The following is a 22,370-nucleotide window of genomic DNA, read 5'->3' as shown; positions in this document are numbered from 1 at the left end:
CAACAGAAAAGAGTTAGAAATGACCGGACCCAAACACTTCAGTAAGGTTGTACAGTGTTCTGCGCTACGCTGGTGATTACCAACGTGACCTTGTATAATTCTTTTTAATGAGATGTTTGCACATTAACCATTGTATAAAGCTGTAATCTGAGCATAATCTCCACAATCCAGCTGCTGCATGTGGCACAAGGAGAGAGGTGGGGGAAGGGGAGCCGAAACACCTCACCCATGGTAACTGACCGCTCAGTGTGCAGTGCACAGGAGGTAGTGTCTGAATCATTACATAAATAAATTTTAAAAAATGTACAAAGAAATTTTTGTTGTTTTCATGTCTGTATTGAATGCTAAATAAATAAGAATGAATGAATAATAAAAACTATCTATGAAGAACTTTTATAAATGTTACAGAGTGCTTAATGGTGCAGCAGAGACTTAAAACCCAGTAAAAACTTGAGACAACAACAATATGAAACGTATAAACTTCATCCAGCTGACACGGGTAATAACAATAACAACAACAACAAGGTATCATCTGTGTGGTCTGGAGCGCACGTATCAGTCAATAAATGTGGGATTTATTTGGGTGGAAGGCCATTAAATGCTTTAAATAATATATTGAAATCAATATGAAGTCTAACAGTAAGCCAGTGAAGGGGAGTCAGCAAAGAGTTTTGTCGGACCATCTTTAAAATAAGCTAGAAGTTGTTTTTGGTAAATACTGAGCTGAAGGAGTTGGGCGGCGTGACCAGCTAGAGATTATCTAAAGTGCAATGTGGTAGCTTCAAGTTTATAAGCTTATATTTTCCAACGTTTCAAACTTTAAGGAGATTCTCAGGAACTCGTTCACTGTGAGCTTATACAACCAGTACTGCTGTACAATTTCTCTCCAAATGATCCAATCTCTAACTCCAGGATGTGTACACACACTGACATACCAACAAGGTGACATAACAGTAAGGAAGAACGAACCCATTTTTTATCCCCAAACAAACAAACAAACAAACTACAGGAAAGGACTCCCAAAGGCTCTTTCTGATCAGGATCACCACCCTTTCACACAAAGGCCTCCTTCAGCTGGCTCTGGTGGGGTGCAGCCAAGTCACCTCAGGAACCAGCATCATGTACACAGTGTGACTCAGGTGAGGAACACATGCTGGTCTGATCACACACACACACACACACACACACACATAACTCTTGCTGCTGCACAGAAACACAAACAAGCTCTGGCTCTACACTGCTGAGAGCGTTGTCTTGTTGTAGCTGCACCTCCAAGCCTCTCTAAACCCTCCCAATTCTTGTTTTATTAATAAAGCTGAATAATGCTTGCTCTGATGAAACTCTGCGAGGCATTCCTCTAAGGCTTGTTCTGACATTGGCTGCTTGCTGGCTTATTTATTCCTGGCTTTGCCAGGCCTCTATGTGGGGGATCATTGTCCCTCGGTCCCTCCAGGGTGTTCTTTCTTAACGGCATCGGCCTCTTTGAACCTGCAGCCAGCTGAAACCTTCTGAACTGAGGACGTTTTATGCAGATCATTTATTTTGATTCACAACTGTTTGTAGAAAATTTGCAAAGTTGCAAATAAACAATTGGAAATATTTTTGCCAGGAGAACTTATGAGAAGAAAACCAATAATAGACAGCAGCTTGTGCTACAGACAAACACACACTTACACATGTACAGGTGTGTGTAGCAACGGATAATATAACAACAGCCAAAAATGTAATAAAGTGTTTGAGCCAATGATGTAATAACAACATAGGCTTGTAAAGCTACATTATTAATATAATATAATATAATATAATATAATATAATATAATATAATATAATATACAATAGTATTATCATGCTCATTATTAAAGTTAAAACCCATCCATAGGGTTAAAACCCTATGAAAATGTAAGTGCAACTGATGATACAATAATACATAAATATGACTGTTTTTCTTTGAAAAAAAAAAAAAAAAAAAAAAAGTTGTTTTTATGCTGTAACCTAATTTATTTTCCAACACTAAATGAGTGCTGATGCCTTATGTTGTTTACTGAAATTAAGTGTCATCGTACTGCTCTAATGTGTAAATACCCTTTTAAATGCAAATAATCTACATTCTCAATAACTGTTGGGTCTTGCAGCTCTTTCTTTTCTGTAATTAAGTAGTATCATAAGTACCATAAAAAGCATCATTGATGAATAATTATTACAACTATGCTACCAACTGCACTTATTTTTATAAAAGAAACTGCATACAAACCTAAAACATTTTTAATTTTTAAGAAATACATGCATATTTTAAGTTTTGGCGTAACTTGTTACATTTTTAAAGGATTTTTAAAACGCCAAGCTTGTAATATAATAATCATGTATTAATCATAAAATAAACTTATTACATAATTGGTAAGTTAACAGAAAATTAACTTTATTACAGATAAAGTAGAAAAATTATTATCTTACTGGCAGGTTTTACATTATTAATTGCTACACAGTGAAGCTTTAGTTGTATATAAATGTCATCCCTACCTGGTTGTCTTGGAAACAGGCGGCTTATCGGGTTTGGGTGAGGAAACAGAGCTAGGCTTGGTGGAAGTTGTAGGAGGAGGCTTGGAGGCTAGAGGAGAAGGGGGACGTAAGAGCAGAGGAGAGGGGGGGGGTTAATAATTTACACAGAGAGAACATTATTCTAATCTGGAGTTTAGAAATGCACATTTCACAGATATAGGTCAGGCAGATGTGTCTTATTGTGTTACAATGATCTGGGGCGTTAATAGTGTAGCAATAGTCTCTCCAGCATGACTAACATGCATGATAATTTCATGCAATGAGCCACAATCTGCATGTCATCACATTACAACGAACACAGCTGTACGGTTACATGAGGTTGGTTAATTCAGAAGTGATCATTCGGAATTAAATAACAATTCAATCATAACAATTTTTACGAGTTTACATGAAAATAATTCTGAAAGGAGATTTACATGAAACACATCCTCACTTAATTCCTCTTTAGAGCGGCGGGTTGGGAAGGGTTCTGATTGGAGGGTGCATGTGACGTATACCGGAAACAAAGTTCCCTTCCCTCTTCTCGTCTTGTCAGTCATAACTTGTAAAAACTACATAATAAGTACAAGTTTCCCTGCTATTTTTATTATAAATGTGAAGTAGCAGCTCAACACAAGCATACTACTTCACTTTTTACTGCAACTAAGAAGGAGAAGAAAGATAGACCACCGAACAGGAGAGGCAAAACAGCGCGCGGCATCGGGACAGGACAAGGTAACGAGCATGCTCTGAACGACCGGAATTAACTTAGAGCGGAACGAAGGTTTACATGACAGAGGAATTAAATAGATTTGAATTAAAATGCGAATAAACCAGACACTTACATCGGAATTAAGTTTAATTCCAAATAAAAATTAACATTACAAATGAAGTGTTTACATGGTCGTATTTCATCCGTTTAAAGCGGAATTAACTTGGAATTAAAAAGGAATAAAAACTCCCATGTAAACGTAGGCATTGTGGACTAAAACAGAGTTAGAGTGGGAAAAAACCAACCTGGGGGCTTTTTAGCAGGAGCTGCAGACGTGTTGGATTTGAGACCATTAGCAGTCGTCAGCGGGGTCTTTTTGGCTGCTGGTGCTCCAGATGTTGTCTTCGCCCCATTGGTGGCAGGGCTTGTCCCGGTGGCTTTCTTCTCGCCCACCTTTGTGGTGGTTTTGGAAGCTGGGGTCCCGACCATCCCCGTTGGTTTTTTGGAGGGCGCTGTGGTCGGGGTGCTCTTCTTTTCTGTAGCAGGGGTAGTCTTCCTAGCCACGCCGTTAGTCTGAGGCTTACCATTTGAGATGCGGCTCTGGGATGTATTCGACCGCGGGCCGGATGGGGTCTTGGGTGAACTAGTGGTGCTGGGTTTTGCCTTGGTCGTGGTCTTGTTGGTAGTTTTAGCTTTGGAGTCTCCTGAGGTCTTGTTGCTGGTCTTGGCAGCCGGGGTTTCCTTGGCCTGGTTTGGCTGTGGCTCTGCTTGACCCGCGTCTCCTGCAGGATGCTGCGGCATCTCCTCCTGGTTGGGCTGGTTAGGCTCCTGCTCCATGGGTGGCGCTGCCTCATTTACTGGATTGGATTCCAATGTTTCCATTGGCTCCAGCGCTGCCGTGGCAACCCCATCCGGCTTCATCTCCCCTTGAATGGCGGTGTTCTGTCTCTGCAGGACAGTCTTAAATCTTACAGGATGACACCGGCTGTGGAGGCTTCTCGGATGCACTGAGGGCGAATCTGGGGGGGGGGGAATTTAGACAATCAGTCGACAGCAAGACCAGACATGAAAAGCTGTCCTCAGTCTCTGCTATCAACAATCAGCCCAGGAATGTTGGTAGCCTTAGGAATCAGATAAAACATTAACTTCCAACTACAACTACGCAGGTTTAAGAGTCAGGAGGCAAACTGATTGAATACAGAAAGATGTAGCATGAAAATATTACAAACCTAAAGCAGAGACTGATAAAAACATTTGGAATCAGATGCAAACATGTCAAAAAAGTTTAATATATCTATGAAGACAGCCACATTTCTGGGCTTGAGCTTGTTTATACTGAACCAAAACTACTGAAATCCTGTAGTCACGCAAAGAGAGGGAAGCATTTCAGTCAGCCAATCATCACAGCTCCTAAAGCAGCGAGCTGCTAAAAGAAAAGCAGGTGCAACACAACATGATGCAAACAGGCGTCAACATCTAAACAAGATGTTTTGGTTTTGTTTGCCTTCCTGCTTCTTCCATCCCAAACTGATGGAACAGGAGCCATGTTTACGTGGTTAGCTATTCATTTTAATAGTAGTGTGTAAAAAAGCGTAAAAAATTAAGTATCTGTTGAAAATTGGTGGCATGTTAGCAGTTAGCCTGCAGCTGTTCTTAGCTACATATAATTATGTTTGGTTAATAAATTATTTCTCTGAGAGGGGCTGATTATATAAGATTTTTCTGCTTTTTGCTCCATTTCATTCAAGTGCTCAGATTTTTTTTTTTATTATTACTTACTTTTTTTGGAGAATCAAACAAATTTATAATAAATAAATAAATGAATAAAATATAAATATTGTGCTAAATTTTTTGTAGTCGGGCTACAATTGCAATAAGAATGTGTGTTTCGGTGCATCACAAAAGTTGCCGATGTAAACAGATGATGTGTATTTTGTATTTATTTCCATCTTACTGATTTCAGTTTCACCCCTTTTTAGTTTTAGTACTTTTAATATAAGTAATTTACTTGCAGAGTTTTTTTAATCACTTATACATGCCGTTTTTTGTTTGTTTTTCTATAAACTGTTAATCAGTGCAATACAATCCACAGCGCAGGGTTCAGGGATGCGTGGAGACACAATCAGCCTAACTTGCTTGTCGTCATTGACATTTTAATCCAAATATTTCTGTCCATGTAAATGACAACTGATCTGCGACACAAAGGTGGCGGTGGAAGCTGCGAGACTTATTTTACAACTTCGTGAATCCAATATCAGGATCGATGAAGCCAAGTGATCTCCTGATCAGTGTGTGAGGCATGAATGAGGTCTCACATGCCAGACAAAGGCGAAGTCTCTGCTGCAGAAACAACTTATTCTACAAATAGCCGACATTAATCTCGATGCCAACTGCACTGCTGTTGCAACAACCCCCCCCCCCCCCCCTCCTCCCCCCTCCGATACTTTAAAAGCTCAGTGACACACTTGGCCCAAGTAGCTGCTCTGGGTTGTTTGTGGGGTTTGATGAAAAAGGAATCAGTCAGTAGTGTGGAAGACTAGTTTTCTAGTGCGTGTCAGGGGGTCTAAAGAGGTTCCACACATAAATGTAAATGCCACCTGTACTGATGTTAAAACTGTTTATTGGATGAGACAAGTCAATAAGGCTGGCTTCCCGCTACAAGGTTGAAGAGGTTATAAACAGAAAAGTAGCACTAGGTGGGCAAATGACTGGGATTCATTTGCTAACTGGGTCAAGACGTGTACTGTAGACTCAGTAACCCCAAAGACAGGAAGACAGCTTGTCATTAACAGATGACAGAAATAAGAATCCAGACGAGACATGAGGTTTAAACTGATTTAAAGTCGTTTCTATTTTGTTTTCCAGCTACTTAAGGTTGGAAGTTTCAGTGAAGGCCGCTGGGGAAGTGGGTGGGTGGCAGGAAACTGGCCTGTCGCAGTTTACAAACAGGGTGAGGAGCCGGCTGTGAAGGAGGCCAAATGGTGAGACAAACACTCAGGCAAAGCAGAGGCCAGCCCAAAGGAAGACGCTTGGCCTGTGGAGCATGGGAACCGAAAAGCAGGCAGAGAGAGACATGGAGGGAGGGGGAGAAAAAAAAAGAAAACGCAAGACGTAAAATGAGCTCACTGTTGGCTGCTGTTTACTGGTCCGACTTTAAAATCCAGACATCGCTAGTCATCCCAGTTTCCACTGCCCTGAACTTACGCGCTATTTGTAAAAAGAGGACAGACATCATCTTTATGCTGCCGGCTTCTTGGAAACAATTCCCGCACACACTGTCATCTTTCTATCCCTCTTTTGGCCATCCTCTAACTCATCCTCCAGACTAAATCTTACCCATCCAAAGGCTTTCTTTCATTCTCCACTGATCCTCCCTTTCTCTTTACCGTTCTCCCCTCCTCGCTTTCCTTCCTCCTCCCCCCCACTGCTCCCGCTTTCCGTCCATCCCTCTGTTCTCTGTTTGCCATTGCACAGATGGCTGGAGCAGCTGAGCAGAGCCGGAGGGAGAATGAACAAGACTTTAAAAAAAAAAAGAAAAGAAAAAGAAGATCTGTGTGTCCCAAACGCCACATAAGAGAAGATGCACAGCAAGCTAGTGCAACAGGCTGCTGCCCCAAACACCCTGATGGTATCTGCACCCACTGGGCACACGGGGGTTTTATACACCAGTAATGTTTCACAATGTTGACTGGTGCTTTAAACTGGTCACAGCTCTGATGAGAAGGGTGGTGTGGTTAATAAAACGGACTTCTATAAGACTTGGCAACCTTTTTTTTTTTTTTCTATAACATTTATAAAGGAGAAGTCAGAACTGCATGAATCGGTTTAACTAGAACATCACTGGCTGTTGTCCTGATGTTGATGACCCTCTTAATCCACTCTATGTACTGTATCCCTCAATATAGATATTCTCTTTGTGTTCCTTTTTTTTTTTTTTTTTTTTTTTTTTTTTTTTTTTAACGTAGGCTGATATGATGTTCATCAATGTGTTTTGTTTTTTTTTTTTCTACTTATTTATTTCTATGTTTTTTGTTTTGTTTGCTGTGGGATGGGGGTTCTGTTCTGCATGTCTCCATATATCTGTGTTCTGTTCTCTGTTTTGGAAAAACAACTCAAAACTCAATAAAAGTTTAAAAAAAGTAAATAAATAAAACGGAATAAGACCGAATAAAGACTTGATCTTCTGCACTCTTCTCGCACATAAACGAGGAGAAACATTGTATTTGGCCATAATCTCAGCGTGTGTATTCTAGACACTGATTCAGTACAACCAGCAACACTGGGACCAGATTTAACCATTTAATAAACCAGCAAATGTATCTGTGTCTTTTTTTCAGCCTGTATGGGTCCTGATGTTCCACAGCAGACTGTGCCTCTTCATTTCTCCACTCCAAAGTACCAAACACTGTTGCATGTGTGTGTGTGTGTTAAACAGAGTAATAAATCCTGACTGCTTATCCACAGCCAGGGGAACATTTCTATTTCTTCTGCAAGTCTCCAGACAGCTGTTAGATTGCACTTCTCTCTGTGGCCTGGACACCCGGAGCTGCGTCATCTGGACGATCCGGAGACAAACCAGAAGGAGGGTCAACTTCCTTCATTTATTCTCCACAGAAACTGCAGCAGAGTGGGGTCCATCCAGCATTAATGGAGCGTTTTAGAGTCAAGAGGAGCAGAACTAATGTGAAGAAGTCACGTTTGGCCTCCTGACAAGGTGAATTTGATGCTGTGGAGTTGCATTTTTACTCCGTTTATGGTTTCCTTCACGTTCTAGCAGAGTTCAAGGTTTTAAAACGGTTGGGATTGATTTTAAATTAGTTTTCTTTATTAATTCAGAGGAGTGTTAACTTATTTAAAAGCCTCAGTTCATTAACTTACTGGAACAACAGTTTCAGGTCAAGTCTAATGCAGTTTTTTTTACAATCCCAGTCACGTACCAGTTTCTTTGCAAGCCCATAAATGGCCCACTCATTTCAGCCAGGTGTGTAGAAACCTCAAAACACTTTAGTATCAGAGGAGCAGGAATGATAAACACTGGTCCCATGAATTGCCAGGATGTGGACGGTGAAAGCATCATGACGGATGATAACATGTTTGAAGCAGTGTCTTTGTTTTAGCTTTTTCTTTTAAATGAACACAAATCTAATTCCCACTGTGAATGATTTTACACTTTATTCCGAGCTTTAAGCAGCACTTCTGTCTAAACCCTGTATGACTGTAACAGTTGTAAACTGTGACACTAAAACTTGTTTCTAGGAAATTATGTAAAAGAAAAGTCTTCCATTTGGAAATTCAGTGACTTCCATGTTTATTCCACTTTTCTTTAGACGGTTACGCAGAAAAATGTTTTCCTGTCCTGAGCTGAGAGGCTCAACTTCTGTTTAGAGCTGAGCAAATATTATTTCATGTTGTTAGGTTGGGTGGTTATTCGGTTCAAGCTAATGGTTTATATTTACGAGGATGAAACTGGTTTACTTTTCTCACCCCATTACATAATATTCACACATTTAACCTGGAATCCACCAAGCTGAGAATAAGCCTGCCATTTTTGTTGGTTTGTTTTTAGGAGAACAAAGTGTGGCAAGTCTTTAACATGAGAATATTCTATAAGAACCAGGTTAAAAACCCATATTCAGTCTGGTATATCCCCCCCAGCCTCTGAGGTAATACACATGAGACAGAGAGTAAGCATTGACCTGAGACATAATGTCTTCTGATCCGAGACAGCTGGGTTTGTTCGCCGCATTAGTCCATTTAAAAACATCTTTTATTTTTGCGCTGTGCCAAACGTTAAGGATACCACAGTAAACTAACAGCATCCAGCATTTAGTGTCATTACCTGTGTCAGGAATAGCCCTGCCAGTTATTAGAAACATAATAATAATAATAATAATAATAATAATAATATGATGATGATGATTAAATTAAAGCGCAGCAGTAGCAGATCACATTCTGCACACTAAATGTTCACATTTTGCAGCACTTGGAAACGAATACCAATACTTTAGTGAAGAACTAAGTAAAGTGGACCTCTGATCGGCTGCTCTGCAAGCAGACCGCTGCAAGCGGTCGTCGATGATGATGCTAGCTGACAATGAGTGAGCGGCCATGTTCTGCCACGCTGAAAAATGTATCGTAATTGATCAGCATATCAGTGACAGTGGGAAGTGTGGAGGCATTTCCAAACAGCTCTCTACGGGATCAAACAGGGGTTTGGTTACAGAACCACAAAATGGAGACGGATCAATGTTTAAATATGCTGCAGACTTTTTGTTGTTTAAAGCCAAGAAGAATGAACACAAACTGCAGGATGCCCGTCATTCCCAGCTGAGACCAGAGCTTGCCAAACCAAACCCTCCCACCACAAGCAGGACCCCTCGGTGGAAACCAGGCTTGAACTAAGAAGTTAACCTGCAGCTTATGATAATATTACAGTAAAAACAGCATAAAGTGTCTTGTTTCAACCATGTAGGTCAAGCTGATCTTTCAGTATGAACATGGATAAACTCCCTCTGTGTTCTGATTGACTTTACAACAGACAGCTCAGACAGCCTTCACAAAGCCGATGCCGACACTTCTGAGAACAACAAGCAACAGTCCTGCTAGTCCAGTGGAAACCAGAGGATATCCAAATAAAGGATAAATCAGCCCAAGCGGCTGAGTCATTGCTAGGCAACGGTGGACAGTTTTCAGATTGTTTCAGCAAACGTGAACATTTTGTTTTATAAAGATATTTATGGATTTTTTTTTATTTATTTTTTTTACATTGGAGCACATACAGATGTTTATTTCCTACCATCTTACATCCAGATATGTTTTCTGTACTTCACAAAAAACACTATTGTTTACTTCTGTTGTTATTGTTGTCAGGGTCTTTGCCTCAAGTAATAAGTTAATGATGGGTAAGCAAACTCTGCAAGGTGAGATCATCCCCTAAGGAATCATCCCTCCCTAATACCCACACCGGGACACAAACATAACGTGTTTATGCTCACACGTATGAGCTGCACTGCAGTGTTTAGTCCAGTGCTGTCAGTAACTGGAAGGCATCCAGTTCTTCTGAGGGATCTAAGCTTTTCTGACTGTCTAGACAGAAACATGCAGCTCTCGAATAATCGTCTCATTAGCATATTTTAACAGCTTTCACCTCATTTCTGTGCTGAGAACGGTCTTTTATAGTGTGTGGTGAGGCTACACATGTATAAACTGCTTTAAATAATAAGTTAAATTGACAGAACTGCTCAAAGGGCAACAGGAACATTTTCATTTGTGGCTAAATTTCTTTTAAACGAAGCGGCGTAGCTGCGACCGATGATGGAGATGTAAATGAAGAAGCTGCTGTGCGGGTAATTATGCTAAATGTTAACTTAATGTCAGATCTGCTGTGGGGCTTTGATACGTGTTCACATCAAACTGCATCCACTATCGGTTTAAAGCACGCAACTCTTTGCCTTGTCCCATACAAAGGCTGACATCAAAGCCCCCCCTCCACAACCCCCACCTCGCTCTCTTACTTCAGCCAAACAAGTATCCTTGAGCAAGCACGGACTGCTGTTGGAGAAAGACAACTCTGCTTTCATAATACACAACTGTGTGCACACATGCTCTGAGAGGCTTCTTCTATCCCCGGGGCCGACTCTAAATAAGGGAGGGATTGTGGGGGAAGGAAGCGGTGCTGATGGTGGTGGGGGGTGGGGCAGCTTAGATACCAGAAAAGATGCAATAAAAAAAAGAAAGAAAGTGAGCTTGTTTGGGACGATGTTTGTGATGACCCGATCTGGACCGAGGTTGACTGAAATGACTGATGGTGTGATGTTTTTTTTTCACTTTAAGCAGAAAACTGGCAGGATGTTGGAGGGGGGGGGGGGCATTTTAAAGCAGCATGTGGTGGCCTCTGACCCTGTAATCGACACACTTTTAAGTAGCAAACACAAGATCTAACAAACAGCTCCTCCTTGGCCCGCCGGCAAAGGTTGAAACATCTCTTTTACCAAATGGGATGCCACATATTTTAGGCTTGACGAACTAAATTATCTAAAATTTAGATATATTCAATGGGTTGAAAATGTAGCATAATTTTTAAAGATCTTAGCCACTTTTTCAGCCAAAGAAAACAACACAATGGCCACACTTGTCTCTTTAAGTACCACAACTCTGCGGAGTTAGCTCGATAATTTACTGCTGCTTGTTTACACACCACTCAACACTAACATCGGGCTGGCCAAGGAGCTTTCGATTCAACATGGTTTTTCTTTCTGAATGTGACCACAAAAGATCAAATAAGGTGAAATGTGTAGATGAATCACTCTTCTTCTCTGAGAGGAGGAAAATGTCCCATTTAAGATGCAGCTTTCTGGCACAGAGCCTCAGATTGTCCATTCAGCCCACTCTCTATTAAACTGTTGTTTTAGTCACTTTTCCGTTCCCTTAACGGCTACTTGAACTCATGATTTTTACTTTATGAAACAACTTTTGTGTTGTATGTGATATCTGAATGTTATACTTTTAAATAATGTAAATACATGCTTTCTTGCTTTATTTATTATTCAAAGCAAAAGTCTCTGGTTAAAACCGGTTCGGACTTAAAGCTGGGGTAGGTAATGTTGGGGAGCTAGCAAGATGCGAAAGTGGCGCCCTGTCTTGGCTCCTCCCCCTCTTGTTTAGCTCCTTGCGTGACCCATTACCTCCGCCAAGGAGGTAATGTTTTTACCGACGTTTATCTGTTTGTGTTCAAGATAAGTCAAAAAGTTATGGATGGATTTTAATTAAATTTTCAGGAGTTGTTGGAAATGTGAAAAGGAAGAAGTGATTTAATTTCTGTGGTGATCCAGATCACCATTTGGATTCAGGAATATTTTAAATGCCGTGGTGTATGTTTGCGCTCTCAGACTGCTTTTCTTGTTTGCAGCTTTTTCCACCAACGATTTTCTCTTTCTCTACTGTTTAGCAGGAGGAGGCAAACAAACCAAGCAGGGTCGAGAAAATCCTTCCTGAATTTTCTCAGCCGTGAAGAAGCTTACAAAATGTAAGAAATGAACAACTTCTATTCGGTCTAAACATTTGGATTGGTCAGTTTTTACAGATTTACAGTAAACTGAGGGGGTCTAACTATATTTCTTATTGTTCATGATTACAAAAGGTACAGACTATCAGGACAAGGAACCACTTCACCCAGAGTAAAATAAATTTCTCTGGGCAAGGTTACCTACCCCAGCTTGAAATGACTCCTGCATAGATTCCACTGAGCAAGCATGTCCGAAGTGTTCATGGTTTTGGGTGCACAAAAGGAGAAGAAACTGGTAACACTGGTAATAGCATGTGTAGCATCTCTTAAAACAAAGGTCAGAACTGGCCTACAGGACACAACAAGGTTGCATCATCAACATTAGCATTCCACAAATCCTACGGCTAACCTGGCTGCACAGCTGCAGAAGTGGAACGGCACTTTGGCAACCCATGAGCTTAAACCCATTTATAATTACTTGTTTATATCACAAATCATATTATCGCTGCTTTATTCAACTATATCACAGCTTTCCACCAAATCAGGCAGCTCTGATATCCAGGATAAAGCTGTAAAATCAACACATATTCCAGACGCCACTAAAAAAAAATCAGCGTAAAACCATCTGAAAGCTCATCGACCCCCCCGGAGTGGTCTAGTTAAATGGCTTAGCAGCTGTCAGTCAGCTGAGCTGAGCATGTTAAAGTAGTCAGTGAGAGGACTTTCTGCTTCTCTTCATCTAACATGTAAGTGAACTCATTAATATGTCAAACTGCTGGAGTGCAATAAGAGTTCATTCTGCACTTTTTCTATTCATAATCCTCATTTAACACATTTATCACACAGAAAGAACAACAACAACATCGTTTAAGAATAAACTGGAACACAACTAAACTTTGAAGTAAAGTAAACTTCATTTTCCCCTTCAGGGGAAATTTTTCTTGGGACCGAAATAACAGGTAACGCTGCATAACAAGATAAAATAACAAATTCTACGACTGGACAAGTAGCACAGCGTGACATGATCAGTGCAAGTTACACATAGTATAATAATACAAACATAAAAATAGGAGGGGGGTCATATTTGACACTGCTGATGAGGTTTAGACCTTGCTAACAGCAGTCACATGATGGATAGAAGAGACTGAACAGGTAAAAAAGATGCAAGGCGCAAAGCATTTACAGCAGAGATGCTCAGATAAGTCTAAGCAAAGCAACAATCCAACAGCTGTGTAAAAAAATGGTCAAGTCATATTTCTGTATGTTTATACATCTTTCTTATTAAATCTCACGATTAGAAAGTTTTGGAACAACATTCTCAGTCCCACAACAAACCCTTTGAAAGGGAATACAGCTTCTAACCAGCAGTCCTGCAGCCAGGACTTTCACGCAACACTCGTATAATCATAACATGCAAGCAGCTCCTTCTCAGACTCTGTACACAGCCGTCTGGTTTGCTGCTGAGTCCATCAGAAACCTGGAGAGCCACCAATAAGATGAGGAGTAGATCATCTCAAACAGATGCTTGTAATGATGAACACAGCTATAGAGAAGCAGAAACAACGGGTGCATGTTCAGGCGTTGGGAAAAAATGCGACATTCATGGTTGTGAGCTGCTGCTGCCTTCATTGGCTCAATGCTAATCGTTGCTCGCACATTTCCCAAACACCCCTAAGCTGAGGTCAGGATCTGCCTCGGTCCAGCACACAAACTGCAAACAAAGCCTGCTGCTCTGTGTAGCAGACCGAAGGAGGGATGAGCAAGCAGGGAGAACGCAAGGAGATGGGAAGGAAACTTCCATCACGCTGCTGCACAGCATTGTGACACATAAAGCAGAACTGGAAATTAATGCAACATTGGTCCAGTTGCAGCATTTCTTTCCAAAACAAACATTTTATTTAGAAGACTTATTTATGCTGCATATTGTTGTATTTAGACTAAATTAGGGCTGTGCAATCAACACATTTTTGTTTTGAGTTACAATTTTTGCTTCAGAATTTACACAAATATGGAAATAAAACCAGTTTTCCTCACTTCAAACTCCCACCATGCTGGACTGGCATCCTTAGCTTAGCTTAAACAAAGACAAGAGAAACACCTTAGCATGAAGAAGTCCAGCAAGGAAAACACAAAATACAGCTCAACAAATACAACTACGCTTTGTTACGCAACGATGAAGCAAGTAATCACGTATCAATCCAGCCAATTAAATGTTATTTTGAGATAATCAACATTTGTTCATTAATTAAAAAGACCAGTGAACCAAACGTAAACAGCCTCTTATTGTGGCTGCTTATGTAAGATTAGAAATGTCCCTTCCCCTCTTAGGGAGGAAGGGGAAGTGCCCTGACTCTTTATTTTTCCTTCCTTCCTCCCACAGTTCTAGCTACTTTGTGTCTGAGTTGTTTACATTTACAACTTGTTGCATTTTATATGATGCAAAACAAACAAGAAGAGCATAATATGAGCGTTAAACAGCATCATAAACCTCCTGTTCTCTAAATATTCAATCACAGGCCAATAAAAATGATTTCCAATCATACAACTATGTATGACATACACGTAAAATACTGAATAAACGGTCTAGCGATACGATCAGGACCTACCTCAACTACCTCATTGATGCCCACTTCCTCCTTTGCTAGCTGGGAATTGAACTCCTTAATGGTGGAAAATACAGTCAATTCTTCCCATTGATTTGCAGCTGCGATGTGCAGTAAGACAAAAGTACAGCAGAACAAAGACCCCGCTGAGAGGAAGCAATGAGTCTTTATCCGTCACCTGGTTTACTTGGCTGCTGGCATGTGTGAGGGGAAGCAGCAGATTGTGTGACAGTCACCTGGATCACTGAAACATGTGATTAGACAGGCTGGCAGTAATCCTAGAGACTCTTTGTAACACAACACTAACATTTTACATCATCCTCAAGAGGTGACTCATCTAAAATAAAATTGTTTTCTATTTAATTTAGTTTTTTTAATGAGGAAAACAGGTTATGGATGTCACAGAGGGTAATTAATGCCACTAGCTGTTAAAGTTTCATTATGAAGCTTATAAACCCCTCTTTCCTTCTGACAAATGTCAAAGATGATTCATACAACAAATATACAAACACTTGAACCCTCTGCTTCCCATGGTCCACCCAGGATGAGGGAAACCCGGCCCCCTGGGGACGCGCAGATTAACACATGACAGAGCTCGTTAACCCTGGACAAAGAGAGATGCTAATCTTGTACAGTCGGCCCCGACTGTCCTCAAATGATACAGAGACACGCTGACAGGGAGAGAGCGGCGTAGAGGGGAACAAGGGGAGGTATATGTAACAGTAACAGAGGCCTCTGTATGTCCCAGAAACTAGACAATACCATGTGGAGGTAGGGCTAGAGGGTCTATCAGCCCCCAAACAATAAGTATAGATAAAGCAAACCACAAACAAGGCCCCGATGCAACCGTGATTGCCCCTACAACAGCCTGGCCGAGCTCCCCTTCCTGCAGCGAAGACCAGCAGGGCAGCGCAAAGCTCAACTCTCTGGATATTGATCGCACAGGAGAAAGTGGGGAGTCAAGCAGGCAGGCAGCTCCACAGATGGCCACGGCCTGGATGGAGGCAGACAGAGGAAGTGCATTAGTGAGCCAGGTTCCCCTGGAGCTGTTAGCGCTCTCCCCTGGGAAGTAAGGCAGACAGTGATGATGAAAAAAAAAGGAAAAAAACAGGGACAAGGACGGACAAGGAAAAAAACAGCAAGACAAGAAGTGAGACAGAAGAAACCAGCAGAGAAACTAAGGCTAATTTGTAACTTGAAGAGCTGCTGGATCATCTCCATAATGGGCTGTCTGCCCACAAACAAGCTCCTCTCTGGGGGTAAATGAGATCAGGCCAGGCCAGGACCAGCTGGTGGCTTGGATCAATGACACCAGATAGAGATGGAGGGGAGGGAGCTGGACCGAACCCGAGCATCTGGACGGGATGGGAGAAACGCACCCAAGTGGCTCCGTCGCTCTTTAGGAGACTGCGCACGGACGCCTTGCACACAGAGTACAAGTGGAACAACTCAGTCCATAAGAGGATTATGTGCTCCTGTTTGAAGAGGGACACGGCACGTTCCAGATGGAATCTGATCTCTCGCAGGACGGCGGACAGGTCGAGTTGCAGGCGAGATCAGTGGCTGCTGAAATACAGCTTTCTACGAACGAAAAAGTGGAACGCACATCTGTCCACAAAAACAAAAGCATCTTGATCAAAAGGGGAAGAAAGAAAAAAGTCTCCTAAACCCCTTCCTTTGCCACTTTGACAACAACCACAAAGGTATTTATTTATTCCTTCACAGCAGCAAACCAGCACAAGTAACGGTGCCAGCAGTAATGTCTGGCACAAATTCCTACCATTCCATATGTGGCTACATATGGTGCGGCTTCTGGCCACAAAACCACTGGGCAAACATAGAGAATGGCATTGTTAAGAAGACGATTTTATCTGAGCCAGCAGTGACAAAGCGACTGTAATATTGAGCTCAGTGGAGATGACTAGACACCTCCTTCCATTGTGCCGTTTTACAAAAAAGAAGTGGCGTAGAAGCCTAGCAACAGGGCTCTGAACCACATCCATTATCCATCCGCCTCCCAGAGGAATTCAGTGTCCAAACACAGCAAATTACTGCAGCTGCTGGCAAATACTGCCTCAAAACTGCACCACCAGTTGCCAACCGCGTGCGCCGACAACTGTGATACCACCGACCGTGGCGGCTATCGAGGCTGAGTGCACAAACAACAGCAAAGTTTATCTCTGCTTTATCTTCTTTGTGCAAACTCGCTGTGGTGCCCGCGGCAGTTTCCTTTAAGCCGCAATCACCCGGACGACAGAAGGAAATTCAGCCAAACGTACCGTTTCTGCGAGTGTTTTAATAATCTCAAGACAAGAAAGTATGGTGCAGTTGTTTCCACGGATTAAAAAGAGAGCGACGGAGGACGGCGGTAATTTCTAATGACGCCAAGGGCCGCGGGTGGAGGCTGAAAAAAGCTCGATGACCAGAGGCACAAGCTTGCCCTTGTCACTACTGAGACATTCAGAGATGAAGAGGAGGGGGATTTTCAGTCCGAGTCACACACCCACCAACACCAGGCCTCAGGCTATGGGCAAGCTGACACACAGGTCTATTAATGCAACAACCAACTCCCTTTCCAGGGCTAAAGCACAGGTCAGGAGGCAAGCTCCCAGCAAAATAGGTCCTTAAATTTTTAATTAGTCCAAAATAAAGCCTAAGAAGGTCACTCCATAAGAAGACAAACAACAGCAACTTTAAAGAGGTGTGATCATGGATAACCAGCCCCAATTAACTCAAAGATGTTCATTTTTCTCATCACACATCAACAAAAGGCCAAGTTATCACATCATGGAGGCCCAAATAACCAAATTTTAAGCATGAGTAAGTGAGATTGATGAGTCAGTTCAACACAAGTGCATATTAATTACTGCACATAAAGAGTAATAAGCTTCTGAATTAAATTAATTTAATTAATGTCAAAATAACGGAAAACTGTTGCAACCTACCAAACCTAACCTGTCCTGGCAGGATCAAAATATCACTTTGAAATGGCCGATATAAAACAAGCTCAAAAAAGTATTTTTGACTGTAACGCTGTAAACTGTAACGCTGGCATGCATCATTTTTGTTTAAACGCACATGTAGTTCGGCAAGTTGTATCACTCCGTTATGGGCATCACCATAGCAACGCCCTAATCAACTGGTTCAGATCAGCTGGCGTTTGCCAATTCAATGATCGAAACACGCTTCCCTTCACATAAAAATCACATTGAGGTAAAAATAAAATCGTTCCTATACATTAACATATGAAGCAAGTTTTGTAAAACAGAAATAAACATCTTTTATAAAATGTTTACTGTGTGGAACCATGGTCTCACTTCACCTTGTGGTGTTCTACACTCTGCATTGTACATTAAAATCGTGTAATGCACAGCTCCTCATTGTTTAATCCTTACATAGTTACTGTGTTATAATAGTATTTTGTAACAATACATTGATTCAATGATTAACAAGCCAACATCATCAAACAGAAAATATTGTTTACTGCATCGTTACATTAGTTATTTGTGAGATGCATACAATCAAGTCAAACTGCACTAACTTGGTTATTATAAATAAGTCTTTTTGAGACCTAATAGGAAAGTTTACACTGTATCCTGATTTCACCTCTCAATGAAAATGCCTTCTTTCATAATGTGGAGCTAAATATCAGCGGTACTGTTTTGTTAAAAATGGAAGTTATTTTTTAGTTTGGTATAAATAGAAGTAATTGTTTTTAAATCTGCATGTGATATCGCTGGCTGATTCTAATCAAAATCATATCTTAAAGCTGAAGTTTTGATATCTTCTAACACTGAACTATTATATCCAGCATCAATAAATCAGATTGTGATTAAACTTGTGGTTTATGCTTAGAGTATCAGAAATCCAAAGGCACACAGTCCTACACAAGAAATACAAGTTTAGCACCACATACTGAAGGATTTAAATATGTGATTTACGTATTTAAATATCATGACAGTCAACATTTACATCTCATTTTCCTAACACCATCCATACAACCAAGTTACAATGCAGGTTACTAACAGATCTGAGTGATTAAATGAGTATTTCAGAGATAGTCGCCATACTATCAGTTATGTCTGGACTGGGGAGTGTCTACGGTGGCAATGTGCTCCCATTGTTGCCCATAGACACCCACTGATTCAGACTCCTCTGACAAAGACAAAGAGATGCTGTTTGATATAAAAATAAATATGCCTAAAAATAAGGAAAATATCCAACTTCCACAACAGAGAAGCGAATACTCTTATATTTTTATAGTTTTTTTTCCCCAATTACTGGCTTTTTACAAAAACCTGTCATGTTTCAGGTTAAAATTCTGACAAATAGTCTCTCCTCACACAACGCCTGTGGTCATAATCCACTTCCTCGGTCTAATAATCTTTCAAAGTCCTACTCAAATGACTTCGTAACAACAGTGTGCCTTTTAATGGCAGCTAAATTTAATTTCACAAGATTGCATTAGGCTGCCTGCCTGTCATTTCCCTGCCTCATCCACCAACACTGTGAGTCAGCCATTCGCTCATCCATGCACTGGAGAGGAGGGGAGAAGAGGGGTTGGGTGGAACTTGCTTTTGGCTTAGCCTACCTCTGACTTAAAAGTGTTGGAGTCCCTCCAAGGCAGCTTTTAAAAGTGCTCATATTCGTTGCCCTGGGATGCCATTTACTTTAGGATGACATCAACATCATGGTGGATCACTTTATTATTGGTCAGCCCATTCCCTCTGAGACTGAAAAAGGCTTAAGACAATTTATGTCACAGCCTGTACCACCTCATGGGAAGAGGATGGACTTGCGAGCAAAGGATTACGATTTTAAATGCCTCATGTTTGCAGCTGTTGGGTGATTTTTGAGGCCAGGCTTTTGTCTTAATTGTGTCTTCTCCTCCCCACTGTTCATATTCACCAAAAAAAAAAAAATTAAAAATGAGTTTAAAGAGAACCCATCTAGCCTGAAATCACAATAGCTGATCACTTTTGGGTTGGGGGGGGGGTTTGACATTAATCAGCTCTGATAACATGCCAGCTGTGCACAACTCCCAGCTTTAAAAACTCTCCCTTCAGCGTTTAAAGAACTAAAAGCTTTAAAATGCTGCAAAAAAACACCCCAAAGATATATTTCATCAAGTCAATTCATCTGCAGGGGGAAAAAAAACTCTCCCCCCATCTTCTCCCAAAGCGACTGAAACACTTCTCAGCTCTCACTACTTTGCCCATCACAGAACAATGGGAATCCACGATGGAGGGTGGAGGAGGGGAGACTAGGGGAGAAGAGAAAGTTTAGCGTGAAATAACAAGACAAAATGGCCACACTAACAGGGGGGACACGTTTCCTTAGGGGGGAAAACATTGAAATAAATGACTTGTTGGTGTGAGTTTAGGCTAACAGGTCTGTGGAGCACTTGAACGACCATGCAGCCTGCCACCGCCCCACCAAACACCCCCCTTTCCACGGGAATCACGTTCACTCAAACGGAGCGACTCATCGACAAAAACATGACTTGACAGTAAAACTTAACCTTCTTTACATTTTCTACTAAACGTTAAACATATATTTTAATTTATCCAATCCCAAAAAACACATTTTAAAGCATTGTTTAGCCCTAAAACAGAAAGAAAAACGACAGTATTGACAGAAGAAGCGCGACCGAGACTGTCACGCCGACAGACGTGACGTTAATATAAGTCTGTTTTTATATATATAGGCTATATAAATATATATTAATTAACTTTAATTAGCCAAACACCTAATATTAGCATGCTAGCTGAAGCATTGTATCAATCTCGACCTTACCAGTCGGTGCTGAGGCGAGCTAGCGAAATCCTTCCCAGCTACGCCCAGTGTCAGCCAGTCCACCACGGCTGGATCCTCCGAGTCAGAACAAGAGGAAAGTGAGGAAGAGGATGAAAGCGAAACTGCTAAGAAAAAGGCAAATAATGCTGGGATAGTAGGGGGTGGGGGGGCGGGCTTCCAGCCGAGAGGACAGATATAAACTTGTGGATCTCGAGCGCGGGTTTTCCGCAAGTGATGCGCGCACCCTGGAAGGAAGAAAGGAGGAGAATGACGCTTCACTTCACTACACCCACATACACACTCATAGACCGGTGAACGGATGGATGGACAGGCGGAGGATAGAGCCGCCGATGCCTTCAGGAGCCTTGGAAATGTCGGAATTCCTATTACTCAATGGTAATATTACACATCTTTTGACACAAAAATGTAAACTTACCCAAACATCAGGGCCGGATTAAAAGTGCACGGGTACCTGGGCCCAGAGTGTTCCAGGGGCCCCCTTCCCCACCATAAGATTGTAAAAATACACTGTGATACGACATTTCTAACATCTCTCAGCCAGTGGTACCAGTAGCAATACACTAGACCAGGGGTGCCCAAACTTTTTGCCTCCAAGGGCCAAACTGAAAATGATCCTGTGAGCCACGGGCCAAAACGCTGCACCTTTAAGGATGAAACACAAGAAAATGCACAACGTTATTTTAATTATTGTTCAATAGCAAATACACTGTATTTTTTTCCTATCTGGGCAAATAAAATGTTACATAAAAAAATCAATATAGCAATAGAACAATGAAGCTATTGTTAGAGGGGCAAGAAACAATAATTACAGCAACTAAACTTTAACCAAGTGCAAAGTGTCAACAACCAGAAACAGTGCATGTGGAACAAGGCAAGTTGGTATATTTGGACATTACCAGTCTCCATGTTGGGTTGCACCTGGCTCACTGACAAGGTCATTGAAGGTGTGAGTCAGTCAGGGTCCCTCTGAGTCTGGTTTTATTGGGGTTCATGACACTGAAAGTGTCTTTTCATCAAGCTCTGTATAGAGCAAAATGCTGGCGGGCCGATTTTAGCCTGTGGGCCCCACCTTGGGCACCTTTGCACTAGACACTGTGGTGTAACTATCTGGCTTTTATGTACATTTTGTTTAATTTCCAAACTACTGGTGTTTGCCCTACGAGGCCCCACATAGGCCCCGAATGGGCGTGGGCCCCTGGGGTCCGTGCCCATAATGCCCCTTGGATAATCCGGCCTTGCAAACACTGACAAAATATTATAGATAGTGTTGATTTAAAAAATTGTTTATTTGTTGTTTTTACATAATTTAGTAGAATTGTGTACTAATTCTACTACCCCCCCCCCCCCCCCCCCATCAAGTCCCATGTTAAAAAACTTAAATTAACAGCAGAAATGTTGGTTGAAAAATAAAATTAGGAATAATAAGTCAAGTGTAGTTTCATGACAACTGTGCATGTAAGGGAGGGTGTATCATTTTGATTGACAGGTGTCAAGAAGGCTGAGTGAAGCGAAACCACAGTTTTTAGCCCTCCTACATCTGTTAGCTGGTTAGCTCAATTTAGTTAGATTGATACATGTCAATCATCCACCCCCCCCCCCACTGTCAACTCAGTGGAGGCCATACAGTCTATGGGACAAACCTAAGTTTCAGCATTTTGGGGGAGAAAAAGGTCACTAAGCAGCATTAACTAGATGTTT

At 41.5% G+C, this 22,370-nt stretch overlaps 1 protein-coding gene across 1 annotated transcript in view; it reads right to left on the bottom strand.

The window, feature by feature from the left end:
- The window catches only part of prr36b (proline rich 36b), a 35,716-nt gene extending 14,920 nt beyond the window's left edge, over window positions 1-20,796 (bottom strand). The window contains exons 1-3 of the mRNA XM_079253457.1: window positions 20,652-20,796; window positions 3,554-4,267; window positions 2,519-2,606 (exon numbers count right to left, since the gene is read on the bottom strand). Coding sequence (XP_079109583.1) covers window positions 2,519-2,606; window positions 3,554-4,169 — 704 coding nt within the window. The 5' untranslated portion in view covers window positions 4,170-4,267; window positions 20,652-20,796. The remainder of the gene's footprint in view (window positions 1-2,518; window positions 2,607-3,553; window positions 4,268-20,651) is intronic.
- Window positions 20,797-22,370: the final 1,574 nt, after the last annotated feature.

The sequence above is a fragment of the Telmatherina bonti genome, assembly GCF_933228915.1.
Source record: "Telmatherina bonti genome assembly, chromosome: 14".
Taxonomy (NCBI): domain Eukaryota; kingdom Metazoa; phylum Chordata; class Actinopteri; order Atheriniformes; family Telmatherinidae; genus Telmatherina; species Telmatherina bonti.
This window is presented reverse-complemented; position numbering and strand designations above follow the sequence as displayed.